We start from the raw sequence: 24,247 nt of genomic DNA, 5'->3' as shown, positions 1-24,247 counted from the left end.
TGTTTGGTTTCAGGGGAAGATGAGAAATGATGATAATGGCAACATAACCAATTCAGAGGGCGACCCTTTTCTCTCTTTCTCCACGACTCATCTCTCAATTATTTGAGACAATTTTGGGGGCATTACTGGAAAACAAAAATAGGGCCTGCTGTCCTCGTTCAGACCCCCCTCGCCCACGCCATTTTGAACTTTTTGAGGCCCGGTTCATGCGCCACGTGTGTCAGGTGCCCTAAAAATGGAGGCACCCAAGTGCCCATCGTTTCAATTTTGAAACCCAAACGTTTAGTTTGAAATCCTCATGCCCCATTGCCCTTGACACCCAATTTGGGTGCCACGTCGGTTCCCAACATGTTCCCTGTTTGAAAGGGCTGTTACTTGTCATTGCCACTTCTTGCCCTTTTTTTTTTCTTTTTTTTTTTCTTTTACTTGGGAAGGAAGAAAACTATAGTGATTTTGATGTTAAACTCCAAATGTTCTTAATTAATTTATTAAAAGTTACTATTAATTTATAAATGTTAATTAGAGGCAAAGTAACTTCATCCCACGCGGAACTGATCGCAATGGCTGTGAAGCTGGAAAGGTATGGTAGTCATTGGATTGACCTTTTTCACTGAAGATAAGTCGCTTTATTCTAATCCAGGAATCGAAGTAATGGGCTCACCGACGCTTGTTCCAACGAAAGTTCAAGGAACTTCACCTGGCTTGGCGTGGACTCTATGTTCGGCCCAAAACCAACCCAACTCTGGGCTTGGGCCAGCCTGTCTGGATTGATTTTAGGTCAACGTCTTTGTTCTATATTGGTTGTCATTATCAATAGTGGGATGTGACATGAGAAATGGAGAGACAGGTGTCGAACAGAGGGAGGAAGACGAGGAGATAGGATTTGTACGTGGACGGTTCTGTTAGTAAATTGACTAAATTCAAAGCAAAATAACATTAAATTGAAGAAAAAACAAAAGCCAAAAGAATAGAAAACCAGTTTCATCCGGATGATTCTATTAAATTCTAGGTAGACACAGCTACCACATTGTTGACTTGTAGTTTTGAACTTACCAATGGGCGAAGAGATTCCCACCCACCGTTTGCCACTATAAATTCGCAAGCGCCCCTCGTACCATTCGCCGCAGCAACCAAGAAGAACAAGAAGAACAAGAAGGAAGGTAAAGAGGAAGAGAGATGAATAACCCACCACCGCCAGGTCCCCACGGCCACCCTCACCCACAGCCCCATCCACCACCTCCTGGCCCCCCGGGGCCTCACGGACCTCCGGAGCCTCACGGGCCTCCGGGGCCTCACGGGCCTCCGGGGCCTCACGGACCTCCGGGGCCTCACGGACCTCCGGAGCCTCACGGGCCTCCGGGGCCTCACGGACCTCCGGGGCCTCACGGACCTCCGGGGCCTCACGGGCCTCCGGAGCCTCACAAACCCGGACCACCCCACCATCACCACTGATCATATGGGCCGGAGCTGGTGCTTATGGTGCTCTAATATTATTGTAATCTAGAGTTTGTGCTAATGTTTTTTTTTTTTTTTTATCCTTTAACTTTTGCTGAGGCTACTAAGGGCGGGATGACATCTGTGATCCCATTTTACGTCTGTGAAGTGGGGAAGCCTCGAGGAAATCCTTATACTAGGCGCCTTGTGTTTAAATATGGTGTGGTAATTATAATAAAATGAGTACCATGTTTATATGGTGGTATTGCTTTCTTCCTTGATTTTTCCTTTTGGTTTCTATCTCTCTTTTTTGTCACTTTCATGAAATTAAAATTTTGAAGCACATGAACTTCAAGACGTGCAACATTCTAATCAAAACAGACTCTAAAATCAATTTAATTTCTTTTTTGTGTTATTTTACACTTCCACGTATGATTTAGAGGGTACAATCGGGTAATTAATTCAGTCCAATATGACAGATGGGAAAGTGGTAGGTGACATGGAATATCTACATGATATGGACGCTTAAGTTGAAGACAAAATAGGAATGATTTATGGCACAATGTGATTGTAATGGGATAATTATTCTTATTTAAAGGAATAAATATGGGAGGTAATGAAGATGCGATGGCCCAAGAGGATTATGATAATCTGCCGTTGCCGACAGTTCAAATTTTTAGCAAAGGGGATCAATCCACGTCAACAAATGTATAGAAAGTAGAGGAAAAATGGCAAATCATGGATGGTACACTTGGATGATTAAATGATGAAGTTAGGAAAATTAGGAATGTTTTAATATTAAAGTTATAAAAAAGTCGGTTCAATCACTTTATGAAAGAAAATTGGATCGAATCAATACGGTTGGTTTGTTCAAAAGCAAAATTATATCAAACCTTTTGGGTCCATTTGGTTGAATTTGTTTAAACTTAGTCCAAAACCATTGGGCCAACTTCAAGGCTTATTTTGAAATTTGTTTATATTTTAAGCACAAAGCCATTTTATATCCAGCCCACGTCTCCTAAAAATATCCCGGACGACTCTTAATGCCGCCCACCTTTCCAGAAAAAAACTCTCCATGGCCGTGTAAATCTTTCCTTCTCAGAATATGTCAGCCCACATGCCTTCCAATCTAAGAGAAACCTCCTCCACAAAATATGTGTCGTGATACTCCTTCCCAAAAGTCCCCTATTGCAGCCATATACATCTCCTTTCGCATTCTATCCAAAAAATCTAAAAGTTTTTAAAGAAATTTTCAATGTCGTGGGTCTCTTCAAACCTTCCCAAAACCAATCCGTATCTTCCCAATCTCTAAAAAAAACTCCTATGGCTGTGCACCAACCCCTCAATCTTCCTGTCTAAATCTTAAAGAATCTCTATGATTTTCTCCACAAAAAAATTCAGCCACCATGCCTCATTACCTAGCCACTTATATTATAAATTCTCTACAAAACCCATCCACAAATTCTCAGTTTTTACACATCAACAACTTGCATGAAATCAGCCCCCACTAACTAATGTGTAGCCACCGAATTCCAATATCAGTTAGTTGATGTTGAGAGCGAAGAGGCATTAGTTTAATGAAACCATTAGCAACTTCATCACGAACAAAATGACAATCCATTTTGATATGTTTGGTCCTCTCATGAAAAAGAGGATTAGAAGCAAGATAAATGACAGTTTGATTATCACAAAACAGAAGTGCAAGAGAGGAAATAACAACTTCAAAGTCCTTTAGCAATTGGTGTAGTCAGACCAATTCACTAGTAGTAGAAGGTAAAGCTCTATACTCGACCTCTGCAGAGGATCAAGAAATTGTGGTTTGCTTCTTAGTTTTCCAATTGACCAAAAAATCACCAATAAAGATAAAGAAACTAGTGATAGATTTTTTGGTATTTAAATAAGAGCCCCAATTAGTATCTGAAAAAAGCTTTCAACTGATGAGAAGAAAATTTAAATACACTTGGAGTATTTAAATACACCAATAATAACTTACTATTTAAATAAGTGGTATTTAAATACACTTGTGTACTTAATAGTTATTATTAAATAATTTTATTGTAAAGTATTTGTCCACAAATTTAGTTCAATTGAAGTTTTATTACCATTTTAATTTTATCAAATTAAAACTAGAAGACAGGAAAATTTATATGAGATCCAACCTTTTTACATTCATGTAGTGCATATACAAATAATTTTACATAAAGCATCTAATTGAAGCTTAGGTGGCTCGATTGAAAAATAAGGAATCTTTTTATATATATATATTCACGCATCTCTACACTAAGCTAGAAGACAAGAGAAGAATATGGAGCCGGAGAGTTTCAAATATTTTTTGTAAATACTTATGCATAGGACTTGTGTAGGATGTTCTAAAGAATTCTTGATTTGTAAGGAACCTTCAAGATTTTAAAGAATTCTTAAAGTGTCAATAAATAGGTCTCATTTGATCAAGGTACCAAACAAGTGGGAGCATCTAGTCATTGTAAGCATTCATTTGTGTAATACAAGTTTCCTTTAGTTTAAGTGTTGCCTTTGGTTTTCTTAAATTTCAAGTCGTGTGCCTAACTTATCCTAAAAAGTTAAGTACGACAAGAAGACTGACTTAACAACATCAAATGTCTTGAATTGTTTAAACATTACATGTGAGTTTAGGAGAAACCTAAGTCCGTGACAATTTGCTTTTTTAGACTTTCCCGTGTAAAATCTGAAAATCAAAGAAAGACCAAACTAGCTGATATTAATTGTCTAAACAATTGAAATTCAATGGAAGCCTTATGTCACATAAAAATTAACAATGGAATATAGCTCAATTTATATAGAGAGCGGAGTGACTCAAGTTACATACCAGTAATGAAGTTAAAAGATGGATGGATGAGGAATTACCTGGACTGCCTCTTAGAAATATTGCTTTCTTGAGCAGCTCCAAACTCATTTCAAGAGTCGAGCACTGAGGTTCATAAATGAAGTCTTTTGTATTTGCATACATGATACATGGCCACACAGTTTCTTAAATAAAGCCTTTTGTATCTGCATGCATGGCTACACTTTTATTCCGTGTGGTGAGCAGTATTTTGGAACCTCCTTGTTCCCATAAGAATGCAAGTCTTAGGTGGTGTTTGTTTTTTTGGCTTTTTGCTAAAAATCATTTAGTTTTAGAATTTAGGTTATTTGTTTTTTTACTTTTTCATGACTTATTATAAACTTTTTACTAAATAGAAAAAGCCAAAATATGTGGCTTTTTCTAAATAGAAAAAATATCATGGTTTTTTTTTACTTTTTAATACTTAATAGAAATAAAATACTACAAAAACAAACAACCTAATATTTAATACTATTAAGTATTAAGATTCTATTTAGAATTAAGTAAAAAAACAAACACCACCTTAGGCTTTCCCAAGCATTTTTAGTCCAAACATCATTGAGAATGGTTAAATATCTTTTTCTTATTTGGACTTCGTAAACTCTCCTGACAAGTTCAGTCTATCCCATGCGTAAAAACTCTTCTTCTTTACTTTTGTTTGGACATAGGAGATCAAATAAAATTACTTGAACATCTTTTGCTTGAGATTCTCGGGATATATATGCCCAATAAAAAAATTAAAATATATATATTATTTTTTATAAAAATAATTTTAATATAACATTCTCAAAAATAAAATTCAATAACTATTTTTTTTGTGGTTAAATATAAAAGTTTAACATTATTCTATTTTTTATTTAGAAAAACAATTTAATAAGCAAATAAAACAACTTTATCACGAACAAAATGACAATCCATCTTGATATGTTTGGTCCTTCTATGAAAAAGAGGATTAGAAGCAAGATAAATGACAGTTTGATTATCACAAAACAAAAGTGCAAGAGAGGAAATAACAACTTCAAAGTCCTTCAGCAATTGGTGTGGTCAGACCAATTCACTAGTAGTAGAAGGTAAAGTTCTATACTCGACCTCTACAAAGGATCAAGAAATTGTGGTTTGCTTCTTAGCTTTCCAATAGACCAAAAAATCACCAATAAAGATAAAGAAACTAATGATAGATTTTTTGGTATTTAAATAAGAGCCCCAATTAGTATCTGAAAAAAGCTTTCAACTGAAGAGAAGATGAGGAAGAGAAGAAAAGGCCCTGATCTAGAGTGGACTTAAAAAGGTGATGAACAGCTTACAAGTGAGGTAACCGAGGTTGAGCACTGAGCTGAACCTTAGGATCCATAGGAGCAGATGTCAGCTTACAAGTAAGATACCCAGTACCTTCTGTTGAGGTCTTGCGTCCCAGGGATCCACGTTGCTGCTAAGTGGACGCACGCTGTCAACCAAGATTGAGTTCTAGCTCAGTTGTCCCTGCAAAAGATGTCCGAACAGGATGTCCGGACACACCCTCCGATGATTTTGTTAGCCATGGCTCTAGAGATTAAGCTGTCGGCCTCTTCTCAGGGATAGCAAGCTTACTTTCTTCCTTGTGTGAAGACCCTTTTATATAGTGTCAGAAGCTCTACTTCCCTCTTTAATGGTGGGAAGACTTTTTGGCTCGTCATGATGCCCTCAAGGTGGTGGCAGGGTCATCATCACCCTGCAGGCGGCTGTCAGAGATCGTGGGAGGCGACTTGTCATCGCTCCTGTCCTTTCGCCCTGCAGGTGGCGGAACGTGGGTGGTGGCAGGCTATCGAGGATGACTCAGCAGGGCATGCTCGCTATAGTCAATGATCTGGACAATATATCCGGGTAGGATATATTGCCGTCCGGGCATGATGCTTGCGAGTGTCGTGTGCTCCTCCCTGGGGGACCCGGATAGAGGTGTGCGCCACGTGTCCTCTTGGGGGGGTACGGCCAGGGTCGATCCGGATAGAGGTGCGTGCCACGTGTCATCAGAGAAGGGGTCCCTACACCTTCAAGGAGTTGAAGCGTGTAATGCCTTTGAGATAACACAATACCTGTGGTAGATTGAACAATTTCAAACATCCCAACTCCTTAAGCTTAAACTGAGTATGAAGAAACGTTTTCAAAAACTGGATCAGTTGAGTGTTTGGATCAGTGATGATGATATCATCCACATAAACCAATAAAGCAACAAAAAAGATCAAGATCCTTTGATAAACAAAGAATAATCAGACTTGGATCGGACAAAACCATATTGAAGAAAAACTTGAGAAAATCTATATCATATTCCTTTCTATCCATTTTTTTTTCCTATAAACTCAAATAATTTCTCACCCCACACTTTGATATGATACACCTTTTGATACGTTAGAATTTTCCATTTAATTCTGGAGCCACTCATCACACGTGTTCCTAGATACCGTCCTAAGCATGCAAGTGCCCAATCAACATGTAAGTGATTATCAGTGGGCACCTACCTAAAATGGAGGTGCCTTTAAAGATGGTGTTTTTATTTATTATTTATTTAAAAAATGCTAAAATTCTTCAAATTGATGAATGGTAGTTTTTCATTGATTATTTCATTCGTTCATGTACAGAGTATATATAGAAGGTAATCACCATTCTAAGAATGAGAAAAAATGATACAAGGAAAGAACAACTAATATCCTAATATCTCAACATTTCTAATATCTCAACTTTCATAATATCTAAACATTTCTAATATCTCAACACTCTCCCTCAAGTTGGTGCATCACACATGCCCAACTTGTCTAAAATTTTTTAGAACACTCGACTTGAGACTGCAGCTTTGGTGAGGATATCGACCAATTGATTTTCTGATCGAATCTTAGGCAATTCCACAATCTTATCATCCAACTTCTCCTTAATGAAGAATTTGTCCACCTCGACATGCTTTGTACGATCATGTTGTACTAGATTATCAGCAATATCACATGCGGCTTTATTGTCACAAAACAATTGGATTGGTTGCCTAGATAGGTAACCTAAATCCTATAAGAGGAGTTTTAGCCATAATGCCTCACAAAGTCCTAGAGCCATACCCCTAAATTTCGCTTTTGCACTTGAATGAGCGACGACATTCTACTTCTTACTTTTCCATGTCACAAGATTACCACCTACAAAGGTAAAGTAACCAGATGTAGATCGCCTATCATCCACTACACCAGCCCAATCAATATCAGTATATACTTCTATACTCTAATGATCAACATTTTTAGTGAACAAAATTCCCTTTCCAGGAGCATTCTTCAAATACCTTAAAATACGCATAACTGCATTCATATGTTGCTCTCCAGGATTATGCATGTATTGACTTACTACACTCAATGCATAAGCAAAATTTGGTCTTGTATGAGCTAAGTACATTAATTTCCCCACAAGTCTTTAGTATCTTCCCTTATTGGTTGATATTTGATTAAGCTCAACACACAATTTCAAACCTTCTTCTATTGGTGTATCAATAAGTTGACATCTCGACATTCCAGTCTCCTGTAAAAGATCTAAAGCATACTTTCTTTGAGACAGAAAAATTCATTCACTTGATCGAGAAACTTCAATCCCAAGAAAGCATTTCAGATGACCTAGATCTTTCATTTCGAATTCTCTAGATAGATAATTTTATAAAGCTTTTCTTTCTTCAGGATCATTTCCTGTAACTACCATGTCATCCACATATACGATGAGTGTTGTAATCTTACCATGTTGCTTTTTTAGGAACAAAGTGTGATCTAAATTACTTTGACGATAACCAAAAGCTCTCATTGACTTTGTGAACCTTCCAAACCATGCTCTCGGGGATTGCTTCAACCCATACAATGACTTCTTCAATTTGCACACCTTCTGATATTGCTTTTCTGACACCATGTATCCTGGTGGAAGATCCATATATACTTCTTCAGATAACTCGCCATGCATAAAGACATTTTTCACATCAAACTGTTGTAATGGCCAATCCAGGTTTGCAGCTAAAGACGGTAATACTCGAATTGTGTTGATCTTAGCTATAGGTGCAAATGTCTGTGTAGTCAATTCCATAAGTTTGAGTGTACCCTTTTACTACCAATTTTGCTTTAAATCGTTCAATACTACCATCTGCCTTGTACTTCACAGTATAGATCCAACGACACCCAACTGGCTTCTTTCCTGGTGGACATTCTACGCGTTCCCATGTTTCATTCTTCTGCAATGATTTCATCTTTTCATTCATGGCTGCTTTCCACCTTGGATCAGCTAAGGCTTCCTGCACACTATTAGGAATAACTAAAGTAGATAATTGATTTACAAATGACTTATTTGATTCAGACAAACGATGGTTAGACACATAGTTGTTGATGGGATATTTGACTTTGGTAGACAATTCAAGTTCATATGTGGGTTTAGGAATACCTCTATTATGACGGTGTGATAACCGTTTCATAAATGGATCAGGTTCCAAATTAAGAACACCCTCAACAGACGACGATTGGTTTGGTATTTCAGTGAAGACATCTTCGGACCCAAATTGTTCAGATGGTGGTGATGGTTCAATTGTACTGTCTCTTCCTTCTTCTATCACTTCTTCAGTTTCTAGGTGGTCATTACTACTTGGTTCCAAAGTTGTACCACTCATATCCAACTCACCTGCTTCCTGGTTCACTAGTTCAGATTGTCCAGATTCATCCTCCTCAGAGATATGATAATCATAATCGAGAGTCTGAATTTTCTTCTGGTACTTCCCCTGAAGTTCAGACTCAAATGAAAAATACATCGAATCTTCATGAAACACCATATCCATTGTAATAAACATTCGTCGAGTTAGAGAATGGTAGCATCGATATCTCTTTTTGTGCAATGCATATCCAACAAACACACATTGCAATGCACGGGAAGTTAACTTGGTGCGTTGGTGTTTGTGTAGATGCACAAATGCCACGCAACCAAAAACACGAGGAGTAGATTTGGGAAGGTTGGGGCAACTACGACATTACTAAGAGCTTGGAGAGGTGTTTGGAATTTAATTGAGCTAAAAGGTACCCGATTGATCAAGTATGCGACAGATGTGATTGTTTCTCCCCAATAAGATATCAGTATTTTTGCTGCTATCAAGGAAGCATAAACAACCTCTAACAAGTGACGATTTTTCCGTTCAGCGACTCCATTTTGTTGGGGTGTATTGGAACAAGTAGTCTGATGAATGATGCCATGTCCTTCCAAATACTTTTGAAGATTAGAACTCTGATATTCTCCACCATTATCGCTACGTAGAACTCGAACCTTTTCATTGTACTGAGTTTCAATCATTTTATGAAATTTTTGAAACAACAAGTTCACTTCATCTTTGGTCTTCATCAAGTATAACCATGTCATTCTGGTACAATCATCAATAAAAGTAACAAACCAACACGAACCACTCAAAGTTGAGACTTTGGATGGGCCCCAAACATCAGAATGTATAACCATAAAAGGAAACAGACTTTTATTCAAAATTAATGGAAATGAAGCACGATGGCTTTTAGCCAATTCACAAATATCACAACGGAAACCAGAAATATCACTCTTTGCAAACAAACTAGGAAACAATTTTTTTAAATAACCAAATGAAGCATGCCCCAAACGTCGATGCCACAACCAAATTTCAAACTTTTTCTTCTCCCCCTCAGATCCATCTGTCATCAAGGCTTGTCGTAACTTATTTGAATCCTTTGATTGCAAGTCCAAGTAATAGAGTTTTCCCTGCTTAATACCACAATCAATCGTCTATCTTATTTGGATGTCCTTAAAAATACAAAATTCAGGCCAAAAAATGACAATACAAGATAAGGTTGTACTGATTTGAGAAATTAATAAAAGATTGTAATCTAAAGATAGAACAATTAAAACATAATCCAAATTCAAAGTATCAGTAAGAGTTAAGGATCATTCCCCAATGACTGGGGTTGTGTTACCATTGGTTGTGGAAACAATTTTTTGTAGGGAATGTCTAAGGGGTGAGACCTGTCTAGAATCAAAAGTCATATGATCTGTAGCACTAAAATCAATTATCCATGCACTATTAATAACAGGTGTAGAAGTATTTAAAAACTTACCACCATAATCTGTAGCGGCTACCAATGCAGAGGCTTTCTTAGCAACATTAGCCTCTGTTTTTATTTCGGCAACAGCTGCAGTCGAGGTTTTCTTGGAATCCTTCTTCCGTTGATCACGATTATGATCCTACCAGTCTGGATATCCCACAATTTCAAAGCAACGACTCTTGGTATGACCAGTCTTATTGCAGTGAGTGCATTTGAAGGTTGACTTATTAATATTAGGGTCTGTCTTAGGATGGTTGGTCTTAGATTGGTTATGCCAATTCTAGGTTGATCGCTGTTGGACTACCATAGTTGAGGTGTCAAGGTTGTCAGATTCTACTTTCATACTAGCATAACGCACTGCCTCTCGTTGAATCAGTGTATAACATTCTTCCAAATTGGGAAGATGATCTTTGCCTAAAATCTCTCCTCAAACTTGCTCAAAGTCACCATCCAATCCAACAAGAAAGATGTGCACTCGTTGTTGTTCAAGGGATTTCTAGTATGCTGCAATGTCAGAGTCTTTCATGACTACCTTATCCCGATGATCTAATTCGCAAAAAATTTCAGTTAGCTCTCCATGATATTCAGAAAGAGACCTGCCATTTTGTTTGGCAGTGAAGGCTTTTTGATTCAAAGTGAAAACTTGTAATTCATCACTTCCATCATAGAAGACCTTTGATAATGCACTCCAAATTTCTTGAGCAGTGGGTAAATGTGGACCCCGCATTTCGGCTCAATGCGTTTCCCACTCGAATGGTGAGCTTGATTTTTATTTGAAAATGATTTTTTATTTATTGTTTGAAAATTGACTTGGAGTCGCCACTTATTTTTGTTTTATTTTTTAAGGGTAAACAAAATAAGAAAGAAAAACCCTAAGTGTGACTCCTTGTTTTGGAAAAGGTGGTCTGCGAAAAACCGGATCGAGTTCGGGGGTCAGATTACTTATCGGGAAGGTACGGTAAAAGACACCCCTCTAAGTCCCTAAAGTCGGGTCTCTACTAATAAAATGAAGCAATCGTGGCATCTAATAAAGAAATCAATGAATACCTGAATCAATCATGCACATATGAGTGTCAGAATATGCAATAGAGGATAATTACCAGAGTGAAAGTAGGTGCGTACTTGGATCCTCAGTGACAAATGCGCTATCATGAAGCAGGATCAGTGAACAATGAACAAATATAGTGAAGCGCATATCAAGGAATAGATTAAATCAATCATGCATGATAAGTAAATCAGTCAAACAATCAATCAATCAATTATAAAATCACCTATGTGGGGCCCCCACCAAAGCCCGTTTTATTTTGCATGAATTAATTCCATAAATTCCATTAGTCCGGATTACGGAATTTAAATTCATATTTATTTTAAAACGTTTTAAAATACCAAAATAAATTTGAAAATTGCTTGCCGAATAGGAATTGGAAGCAAATTTGATTAAAAAAGTGATTTTGGGGACCTAAAAAAAAACTAAGGACGAAAAACTAAGGAGAGTTGGAATTATTTGAAAAACCACAATTTGAAAAAGGTTATTTACAAAATGGGGTCTGGAAGAATTATTTTCAAAATTAAATAATAAGGAAATAAGAGAGAGCAATGGCAGAAAGACAGGTGGCCTGAAGATGGCCATGCAGTTCATGCACAAGTGGGTCCCAGGGGTGCAATTATGTTGAACTGCAACAGTAGGAAAGGTCCGTGACAGACCAATCCTATTATTCCCGTGAAGATCCAATATCAAGAGATCACCATGGATTCCACATGTCCTTTAGAAAACCCATTTCTGGTGCACTGAGATGAGACACTTTGGAAGTTTCAAATGTGACCCCGCTTTCATTTTCCACGAAGATCGAGAGCGACGGACGGGAACAGGGTCCATTTAAGGATTTATCCTCTGGAAAACCATTTAAGCCCAGCTTGCAAACTTTCCAATCGGATGCTTTTATATTCTAGGTCTCGCCACAAAGAGGTAGAGCAGCCATGCATGCAGAGATGGAGGAAGGGAAGTAGTGAGAGAAAGGATTTATGGGTTTAGCTGCGAGTAAGGTCACGGGTGCGGGGAGGTGTGAAATTGGAAAGGTGATGAGAGGACATGGGCAGGTGATGTGGGAAGAATGAAGATGGATAATATGAGAGAAGGGTTTGTATGAGGTTACCTTGTCATATTTTTTCCGGCAAGTTTCGGCAGTCCCCCAAGATCTAAACCTCAACCTGGGTGTGGAGATTCAGTGCTGCATGACACCTCAATTAGCAGAAACAGTAATAGTTCAAGCAAAGATATAATGGTCAACACGTGGCCCTCAACAGTAATGACAGTGGTGAATGTTTCCTATCACCATCCTGCCACGTTCCGGCAATCCTATTTCCATCCTCTCAAGCTCCTTAGATGTCTGTAAGAATAGGCGACCAGACCTGGATATTCAAGAAATAAGAGTCCTGCGACTTCAAAAATACTTATGGAAGACACCCACAGCAACATTAGGTCTATCAGAAATTCCTCCATTTTCCCTCTCATTGTGAATTATTCTGCTCCGGGATTACAAGCTACATGCAATCGAGGTTTGACATTCTACCAATTCACAAACAGGCTGCTCGGAGACGGCTTTCTTGCAAACCCATAGCATCAAAATTATCTTAAGATCTCATCATGAGATATGAAGAAATTCCGTCCATCCATTAAACGCATTCATCCGTTTTAGCATCACAATTACGAGCGTCAAATCATAAACCTTCTGGTGCTAGGCTTGCCATGACCCAAGAATTTTCAAGGCCCGATCCATGATGATTGTTTAGACGGTATACCCCGCGCAGCATTTATCTGACTCCGGAGCCTGCTCATAGGCTTCTAATATTTCTGTTTCTAGCTCCTTCAATACCACAGGTGAGACACCTCAATGTTACACAGTCACATCTGGTATTTCATAACCATGCACGGATGAGCATAACTCCGGTTAAGACTCGTCAGTCCCATAGTCAAAGAGCCTTTTGCCAGGCAAGATTCTTTTCAAATGATGAGACAACCTTTCTTGTGTCGCATGGCAATAATATCAGGCAATGAATCAACCCAGCAACTGCACACTCAGGGCCTTCCTACCCTGATGAACATGTCATCTTTGTGCCTAAGTGTTCACCAAGCACTCTCCTACTGAGAATGACCCTCTGTAATTCCTTACTTCCAAAGGTAGAAATGAGAAAAATAATGCACTCCAGGTATGGGTACCAGAAACAGGGCGGACAGCAAAAACAGAGTGCAAGCAATAGGAACAACATGAACTCACTCAAGCCTCATTTCATATATCAATCAATGAGCTCGTGAGGGTGGGTGAAATCAAACGAGTATCAAATAAAAGATAGAACACTGTTACGGAAATATCTCATGAAAAGAACAAAACAAGAGCAAATCAAACTACAAAAAGACCATGAGCAAAATATCAACATGCTCACTCCTAATCAATAAACATCATCTAAGAATCAGCGGAAACAGAATAGAAAAACATACCGATAGAAACTAACAGGGAATCCACGATGAAGGTACCTGAGGATGCTTCCTCCCTCCTCTGTCTCCGTTCTTTTCTTCTAGCTAAGAAGATGTTCTCTCAAATATCTCCCTGCCTCACCGGAAAGCAAAGAATCCCCCAAATATCTCCGGTAGCCTCCTCAAAAAAATATCACACTCTGCTCTCACCTTTGTCTTGACCTCCTGTGAAAGCTCTCCCCTCTTCTCTAGCTAATCCCCTCTAAGCCTTTTTTTCAACTCTCAAGAACTCTTATCCTCCTCTTTCTAAAGCTCTCCTCTCATTTTCTCTTCCTTTTTCAGGTATCTCCCTCTCCTCTGATTTCTTTCTTTTTCTTTTCTCTTCTCTCCCTCTAGCTCTCTGTTCTCTCCGGAAAACTCTGAAACTAAAATATCCTTGAAAAAAATCTCTCCCCCGCCTCTCCCCAGACCATCCTGGAGACCCTCAGAAAAGCCTCCTTTTTCAAAATATCTCCAACGGCCTGCTCAGAGAGCTCCTGCCAGCAGCCCAGGTACCTCCTTCCACTCTGCCAGACGACACCCTTCCTGCAGCTGGCAAACCTCTCCAAAAGCACCTCACCTCTAGCTGCCACCAGCTGCCAGCATCTGCTCTTCTAACGGCCAGTATATTCCCATGTACGCGTCACCTCCTGATTGGCTCCCCAAACCACTATTATGATTCTCTCATGGCTTCTCAGGTGTTGACACGTGGCTGACCAAGGCTCTTCCACGTGGTTAAATTGAGCTGCAAGGTAGGAATGACCTAAAAGGGGGTCTACAAATATGCCCCTCTTCGGTAGAGTTCACGAGTGTGAAGAACATGAACACTGGAGTGAAAAGTAAGTGTGAATAGTGAGTGCAATGAAGTGAACTCTACCGAAAAACCAAGGAGACCCCCATAGGGACACTAGTGAGATATAAACTCACTCAGACTAACAGATGAACACAAAGGCTCTAATCTTAAAAGAAAAAGATGTCTCAAAATGCCTCTGAAGCCACACTAAGGATCCAAGCTCCTTCTAAGACGTCTCCAAAAGTGACTCAAGGATCGATGTCAAAGATGAGTAACGGTTGAACCACCCTAGAGTATAGAAAAGACTACGCTCAAAGGAGACTGCCCTAGGTGAGCTATACGAGAATGCTGGGTGTAGGGTGCCTAATAACATGACAAAAGTATGTGTCACGAACTCAAAGAACTATGTCATGTGCAATGGAAGGGGAAGTCTAGAAGAGCAATGATGAAACGATAAGCATAAGGTAACAAGGGGAAGAAAATGAATCTGAACGCCCAAAATGGAAATGTGACCCTGAATGTCATACTGAAGCAAAGACCTGGACGCCGAACTGACCTGATAGGAAGAATGAATGACCGATCTATATGGGTGTGGTCCCGACTCAAACTGATAAGATGATGACCGATCGTATAGGTGCGGCCCCGACTCAAACTGATAAGATGATGACCGATCGTATAGGTGCGGTCTTAGAAACTGAACTGACATGACAGGAAGATGGCCGATCGTATAGGTGCGGCCCCGACTCAAACTGATAAGATGATGACCGATCGTATAGGTGCGGCCCTGACTCAAACTGATAAGATGATGACCGATCGTATAGGTGCGGTCCCAGAAACTGAACTGACATGACAGGAAGATGACCGATCGTATAGGTGCGGCCCCGACTCAAACTAATAAGATGATGACCGATTGTATAGGTGCGGTCCTAGAAACTGAACTGACATGACAAGAAGATGGCCGATTTCGTGGACCCCGTATTTCGGCTCAATGCTTTTCCCACTTGATGGCGAGCTCGATTTTAATTTGAAAAATGATTTTTATTGATTAAGAAAAATGACTTGGAGTCGCCACTTATTTTTTTATTTTTTAAAAGGGTAAACAAAATAAGAAAGAAAACCCTAAGTGCGACTCCTTATTTTGGAAAAGGTAATCTACGAAAAACCGGATCGGGTTCGGGGGTCAGGTTACTTATCGGGAAGATACGGTAACGACCGTAGCACCCCTCTAAGTCCATAAAGTCGGGTCTTTAATAATAAAATGAAGCAATCATAGCAATTGATGCGGGAATCAATGAATACTCAGAGTGATCATGCACATGTGAGAAGCAAAGCATGTATAAAGAATGAGCAAAATATGAATAGATGCGTACCTGGGCGGCAATCGCGAATGCGCTGAAAGTTTCCTCTTCTTGCTATCAGAGAATATCTCCTCTAAGCCTTCCCTCCGTAGTAGCCTAAGCTCCAGGAATACTCTCCAGAAAAACCTCCTCTGCAGCTCCAGGAACCACTTCTTTTCCCAAAGCTCTCTGCTATCACTCCTTTGCAACTTAAGCTTCCTCTACCCTTGGTCAAAAACCCTCCTCTGTTATCTCAATAACAGCTCTCAACTCCCTCTCTAATGGAAACTCCCTCTGGACTCCCTTGGCAATCCTTTCAGCAGCCCAAGTACCTCTCTCTTCTGATTTTTCCTTTCGTTTTTCTCTCCCCTCTCTGCATATCCAGCTTGCCCCTCAAGAATGTCTCTCTAAACTCTCCAAAAAAAATCCCTAACGGCCTCCTCCAACACGTCCCCAAAAGCACCTGCCCTCCTGCAGCTCTCTGCCAGTAACCATCACCCTGCAGCCAAAAATGCTCTTCCCCCTGCAGCTGCTCTGCCACCTTCCCATAACAGAAAACCTTTTTCCCTTCTAGAAGATTCTTTCCCTTTACAGGTGTCTTCCCCTGATTAGTCCATCAATTCCACTATAGTGATCCCATATTGACTAATCCGGGAGTGACATGTGGCCAGAATGAGCTGCATGAAATAGCACCCAAATAGGGGTCTACAGTAAGCTTAAGTAACGTTTCATAATTTCTGGACTCATGGACATTAACAACCATCTTTTCACCTTTTGATTTTCAGCATACCATTTTTCATATCCATCTTCTGACTCTTTTGGTGGATTTGTCTTACCTCGAATGTAGGAAAGTTTTTCCCATTCGACAATATGCATCTCCACGAGTTGTGACTAAATATCATAGTTTGATTCAGTTAAAATAATTCATGGATTAAAAGTACCTTCAGATTGAAAAACAATAGTATTTTTTTCATTCATTTTTTTTTTATTTTTTTTATCGCGAAGGAGGGGCGATGGTTGGCCTTACTGACAAAATATCCAGGATTTCAGCTTCATGGCTCTGATACCATCTTCAAATTGATGAATGGTAGTTTTTCATTGATTATTTCATTCGTTCATCTACAGAGTATATATAGAGGATAATCACCAGTCTAAGAATGGGAAAGAATAATACAATGAAAGAATGATATAAGGAAAGAACAACTAATATCATAATATCTCAACATTCCTTATATCTCAACAAAAATTATAATTTTTTTATCATCATCATTATTATTTTTCATTTCAAGTTTCATATTAGTATCATAGTACCCTGAAAAGTACAGGGCCGTTTCCACTTGTTGCTGATTGTCAATGGTGGACCATCGACAATAAATCATTAACTGTTTTTTAATCTCTTCTTCGTATCATAACTAGTTTTCCTTTTAATTTTAATACACTTGTGTACTTAATAGTTATTATTAAATAATTTTATTGTAAAGTATTTGTCCACAGATTTAGTTTAATTGAAGTTTTATTACCATTTTAATTTTATCAAATTAAAACTATAAGACAGGAAAATTTATATGAGATCCAACCTTTTACATTGATGTAGTGCATATACAAATAATTTTACATAAAGCATCTAGTTGAAGCTTAGGTGGCTCGGATTGAAAAATAAGGAATCTTTCTATATATATATATATATATATATATATATATATATATATATATATATATATATATATATATATATATTCACGCATCTCTACACTAAGCTAGAAGACAAGAGAAGAGTATGGAGCTGGAGAGTTTCAAAGATTTTTTGTAAATACTTATGCATAGGACTTGTGTAGGATGTTCTAAAGAATTCTTGATTTGTAAGGAACCCTTCAAGATTTTAAGTTCTTAAAGTGTCAATAAATAGGTGAGTCTCATTTGATCAAGACACCAAACAAGTGAGAGCATCTAGTCATTGTAAGCATTCATTTGTGTAATACAAGTTTCCTTTAGTTTAAGTGTTGCCTTTGGTTTTCTTAAATTTCAAGTCGTGTGCCTAACTTAGCCTAAAAAGTTAAGTACAACGAGAAGACCGACTTAACAACATCAAATGTATTGAATTGTTTAAATATTGCATGTGAGTTTAGGAGAAACCTAAGTCCGTCACAATTTGCTTCCTTAGACTTTCCCGTGTAAAATCTGAAAATCAAAGAAAGAACAAACTAGCTGATATTAATTGTCTAAACAATTGAAATTCAATGGAAGCCTTATGTCACAAAAAAATTAATAATGGAATATAGCTCAATTTATATAGAGAGCGGAGTGACTCAAGATACATACCTGGACTGCCTCTTAGAAATATTGCTTTCTTGAGCAGCTCCAAACTCATTTCAAGAGTCAAGCACTGAGGTTCATAAATGAAGTCTTTTGTATTTGCATACATGGCTACACAGTTTCTTAAATAAAGCCTTTTATATCTGCATGCATGGCTACATTTTTATTCCGTGTAGTGAGCAGTATTTTGGAACCTCCTTGTTTCAATAAGAATGCAAGTCTTAGGCTTTTCCAAGCATTTTTAGTCCAAACATCATTGAGAATGATTAAATATCTTTATCTTATTTGGACTTCGTACACTCTCCTAACAAGTTCAGTCTATCACATTTGTAACATCTCTTCCTCTTTACTTTTGTTTGGACGGAGGAGATCAAATAAAATTACTTGGACATCTTTTGCTTGACATTGTCGGGATATATATATATATATATATATATGCCCAAGAAAAACCTTGGAAGTAATTCGTTGCACTGGTGTCATGCTAAACCTTCTGGGCAAAGTGGTCTTCCCCAAACCACCCATACCGCAAATAGAAATAACCAATTTGTTCTGACGGTTTTACCCTTCTTATTTGCTCCTTTTTGCCTCATCCGTTCTAACCAAACATAAAGGAAATTGTCTTTACTCTTTTCTAACAATTTTCTATTTTATTTTATAAACAAGAAAAGTTTTCTTTCTTGCTTAACAAATATGTTTGAGAAACTTTTGTAAAAATAATTTTTTAACAATAAAATTAAGACTATTGACATCTTAAATAATAATAATAATTAAAATAAAAAATATAAAAAATACTTTAAGATTTTTTCCTCCACTTTTAATTTCAATGTAAATATTAAAATGTATCATGTTTTTATGAGTTAAATGTAACTTTTGGCTATAAAATAAATAAATAAATAAAGAAGTTCATGTAAAATGTAACCATAATAAAAAATATGTTTATTTTCTAATTTTATTTTTATTGTTATTAAACATTGAAATGAACATATATTTTTGGCATTTGGGTTATCCAAATATAAAAATAAAACTTGACAAAAACTACTCTCATTTTCTAAGACCACAAATTAATCTCTCATTTTGAACATTAACTAATAAATTCAAATTGAATACAAATGATAACTATTTCACATTGAAAACTAAATCTAATCAAATTAATGTAATTGGTTTAGATGCACTGAGAATCATACTGACCAAATCTCAAATGAAATTCAAGTTGTTTAGTCCAATTAGATTCATAGACAATAACTAACTAAATTGGTTTAGGTCAATGCCATTCAATTTAATTTAGAAAATCATTTTTTTTTTGTTAAGAAAAATATAAAATGCCTAACTTAAAATTGGGCATGCAAACCAAAAAGCATTAAAAATTAACTATTTGAGTTTGATAATAAGAGTTCGAGGTGGTATTCGTTTTTTTTTTTTAACTTAATGTTGAATGCAATTTGCATCTAGACTTTAAATGATTTGTTTTTAATTTTTTTTTTTACTTATTACTTATTTTTTAAAAAAAAATTGACTAAATAGAAAAATCCAAAATATTTTGACTTTTTCCTTAATATTAAAAATAACTTTTTGAAACAATTAAAACATGATTTTAATATGACCCTCGCCTTATTAATATTTAATACTTAATAGAAATAAAATAATAAAAAATAAATAATTTAATATTTAATACTATTAAGTTGTATCTAAAATTAAGTTATATTTATATTTAAGTAAAAATAAATAAATACCTCTTTAAGGGGTATTTAAAAAATTAATTTAATGATTTAATATGACTTAAATAATCAATTTAAGTCATTAAGTAAATTAAACATATTTGGTAAAATAACTTAATATTACTACTTAAATTTTTTAAAATTAAGTATTAAATTAAAATAATCAATTTATTATTAATCTTAAATCTCTTTTATCTCATATTCCCCATATTTAGTAAAATATATTTTATAACTATAACTCTATATTTGCAACTCATCTTTGGAGGGTAAATATTTTTGTAGTTATTTTATATATGTACAATACTTTAAATATTAATTTTTAATGAATAAATTGATTTCTTAACATTAATGAAAATATAAATATTAGTTAAAATTAACAAGGGTAAATATGCTAATTTGATGATATAGAATAAACTTTAAATGAATTTCATCATACAACCTTAATATTTTAAAATAAAAATTAAGCAATAAGTTTAAAGTCAATAACTAGAGGATGTTTGGTAAATCAACTTAACAACTTAATTTAAGTCATTAAACAAATTAATCATGTTTGATAAAACAATTTAATATTACAACTTAAAGTTAATCATGTTTAACTTTAAGGATTAAGTTAAAATAGTTAATTTATTTTTTTTTTTTTTTTTTTGCTCATGCCAATAAGAATATATTTTAAAATTATGATTCCACATCCATGATTTATTTCTTATAATAAATATGTTATGGTTATTTTATGTATCTATGATACCTTAAATATAGATGTTTTATAAAGAAATTTATTGCTTAAAATTAATGAAAATAAATAAGTTAAAATGAATGAAGATTAATTTTAATTAAAATTAACAAAGGTAAATATATTAATTTGACGATTAAAAATAAATTTTAAGTTAATTCTGTCAAACAATCTTAATGATTAAAATAAAAAGTAAATAATAAATTTTAAGTTAATATCTTAAGAATGATTTGACTTAAACCATTAAATAATAAGTATTAAATTTTATCAAACATCACAATGGTATTTGCTTTTTTTTTTTTTAACTTAATTTGAATATTATTTGTTTTCAAACATTAGATTGTTTGTTTTCAACTTATTGCTCATTACTTATTTTTAAAATTTTTTGTCAATAGCAACTCTTGATTGACTAGTTTGCTTTATACTAAGAGGGTGTTTGGAAGTTATTTTAAAAAATGTTTTTAGTATTTTTAATACTTAAATAATAAAAAATTTTAAGCATTGAAAATATTAAAAATGTTTTCCATAATCACTATCAAATGGACTCTTAATTGAATGAGTTGGAGCGTTTAAGAGGGGAATGTGGGGGTGTGGGTGTAAGAGGAAAAGCTTTGAAAAGTTGAACTTTTAACGCTTAAATGATAAAAAAATTTAAGTATTGAAAATATTAAAAATATTTTTCATAATTACTATCAAAGAGCTCTTAATTGAATAAATTCGAGCATTTAAGAGGAGAAGGGGGAGGGGATGTAAGAGGAAAAGCTTTGAAAAGTTGAACTCCGTTTTTTTATCATTAAATTATTATTTTATAAATGCAAGTGAGTTTAAGGATGAATTCCCAGGAAATTTATGCCATAGAGAATCCAAGTTTTCTATGCAGCTCCATGGCCCGTTCATTGATATGCTGCCTTGCACCTGGCTTTCTTGGGAGAATGCCGAGACATGAGATAGGCTGTCCTGTGACAGCCTCTCAAAGGCTTTGAACCTCATGTCCTGGTTCATTGAGCACTTCTTGACTATTGGTGCTTGGACAGCGATTTTGCCTTGGACAACACAGAAGACACGGATATTGGCCTGAGAGTGGGAGATGGACCGGTGCATAAGAGAGCAAAATTCAGCAGCCTTGCTGCCTCTTCTTCTGAGTAGTTAGAACCGAGAATTGGGTCCACGAGTTCTAGAAGGTTTCCCTCCTCGCGTAGGACATAAGCTTGCAATCTACGTTTCAAGTAGTCAAAAAAAACTTTTGTTTTACAAAGATTATAAAATAGTTTTTAAAGACAAATTTATTTCAAAACTTACGATATTCTCAGCATGGTTTTCTTATTTTTTGAAAATAGTTTTTATTTACTGTACTTTGTTTTAAATTATTCTTTATTTATATAATTATTTTTAAAAATAAATTAAAACAAGAAAAAGAATTCAAACATCCTAATTTCATCCAAAGTTCTCCAAACATTATTTTTTATTTTTCAATTTTCTACTTTTTAATATCATAAATTTATTTTTAAAAAGAGTTCCAAACAAACCCCCTACATTGAAATTGAGGATTATTGGACTGACTTTAATATAATTTGTAATAATTCGCACTTAATCGTATAAATAATGTTCATCTTGAGCTTAAAGGGGTTCTTATGACTTCAAAATATGTCTAAGTGATTTAAAGGAGTTCATATTTATATTGTGTAAATAATTTTCTTTCACATCCAATATAGTATATTACAAACATCTTTTAAATGAGATTATATGTCAAATAGACAAATATCCCTCATGGAGCTAAATAAACTCTTAATAACAACTTGCATCCAACTGTATAAATATTGTCAATTTTAAATCTAAATGAGATAATATTTATAGGATTGTACGCCAAATGTTACAAATATTATTTGATTTTAAAAAATGTATAATTTAATCTAGATTGGCCACATGGTTAGGTAATTATTAATTAGAAAAATAGAAAAGAAGCTTAAAAAAAAAAAAGTTTATGGCGGCGACAATTCATGTATAAAGGAGGATTAAATTGAGAATCATTTTACAGGTCAGTATTAATATGATTTTTTTTATTAATTATTGTGGGCCAAAACCCTAATACATCAATAGAAAAGAAGCTTCGAAAAAAAAGGTTTATGGTGGCGACAATTCATGTATAAAGAAGGATTAAATTGAGAATCATTTTACAGGTCAGTATTAATATGATTTTTTTTATTAATTATTGTGGGCCAAAACCCTAATACATCAATAGAAAAGAAGCTTCGGAAAAAAAAGGTTTATGGTGGCGACAATTCATGTATAAAGAAGGATTAAATTGAGAATCATTTTACATGTCAGTATTAATATGATTTTTTTTATTAATTATTGTGGGCCAAAACCCTAATACATCAATGTGAATGCGAGATTGAATTGCGGAGGTGACGGAGACTTGCAGGGGCCCTGACAATGCCCCATCAGAACTCACATGGCTTTTATCCTCACGCGGATTTTCTACATTAATAAATAAATAATTATAGTAGGTGACACCGTCTAAAAAATAAAAAAATGAAGGTTTGACTCGCAGTTAAAAAAAGACTAGACATAGTATGAAAGTTAGCTTTGCTTCTATAAATTGAGAAGCTCCCTTCAACCCTTCGCCACAACACAACTTCCTCGAAGAAGAAGAGAAGATGCATCATCCACCACACGACCCGCACCACGACCACCACCACCACCACGGACATCCGCCCCCGCCCCATTGCCCTCCGCACCATGGTCCACCACCTCCCCACCACCACGGTCCGCCGCCCCCTCAGCTGTGCCCCCCTCCTCACCACGGCCCTCCTCACCACGGCCCTCCTCACCATGGCCCTCCTCACCACGGCCCTCCTCACCACGGCCCTCCTCACCACTGCCCTCCTCCTCCGGGACCTCATTGTCATCCCGGTCCGCACGGCCCTCCCCACCACCGCCACTGCTAAGTCGCTAACTACCTACCCTTGGGACTCGTGCCTACAAGTCATCATGTGAATGGAGGTGACGGCCAGCAGCTGGAAGAGAGGGGTGTGTTTGTAATTCTATGTTTTTTGCTTTCTTGTTTATGTTGTAGTAAATAATGCCCTCAGAGTCTCTGATTTGGTGACACGTGGTGGCCCAGGACTCTTATCCGTGTGTACGTGTGTGCAATGTGTTGCAATAAATGTGACAAGCCATGTTTATGGCTTTCTCCTCTCTCATTTGCAGTTTTTCTTTGTGTCGTTTTTAAAGAAAAATTATAAGCAAAATATCCTATAAGAGATCAATATTGGAAGTTTGGATTCAAATGTCCAACCATAAACCCTCTTATCACACCAAATTACATATGATTTTGATACTCAAGAAGTCATGAATCTAATGTTTCAAACGGATCATAATTTCAAGTTAAAAAAAAAAGATATGATAAATTGAAATAATTATGTGCAAAAAACATGTCACGTGTCTCTTGAGAGCCATTGGAAT

The 24,247-nt window shown here is 36.2% G+C and overlaps 1 protein-coding gene across 1 annotated transcript; it reads left to right on the top strand.

The window, feature by feature from the left end:
* Positions 1-1,569: 1,569 nt before the first annotated feature.
* Positions 1,570-23,985, top strand: LOC132254659 (uncharacterized). Its single transcript, XM_059740845.1, has 2 exons — positions 1,570-1,659; positions 23,390-23,985. The coding sequence occupies exons 1-2, from the start codon at positions 1,570-1,572 to the stop codon at positions 23,777-23,779; spliced, it is 480 nt and encodes a 159-aa protein (XP_059596828.1). The 3' UTR covers positions 23,780-23,985.
* The last annotated feature ends 262 nt before the right edge of the window (positions 23,986-24,247 follow it).

Source organism: Vitis vinifera, chromosome 11 (genome assembly GCF_030704535.1).
Source record: "Vitis vinifera cultivar Pinot Noir 40024 chromosome 11, ASM3070453v1".
Lineage (NCBI taxonomy): Eukaryota > Viridiplantae > Streptophyta > Magnoliopsida > Vitales > Vitaceae > Vitis > Vitis vinifera.
Note: the sequence above shows the minus strand (reverse complement) of the source record. Positions and strands in the feature narration are given on the sequence as shown.

Coding starts and splice junctions, on each gene's coding strand:
- LOC132254659 (XM_059740845.1), top strand. CDS start 1,570: ATGACATCTGTGATCCCATTTTACGTCTGTGAAGTGGGGAAGCCTCGA. Junction 1,660..23,389: donor TTGTGTTTAAATATGGTGTG/GTAATTATAATA, acceptor TAAATTGAGAAG/CTCCCTTCAACCCTTCGCCA.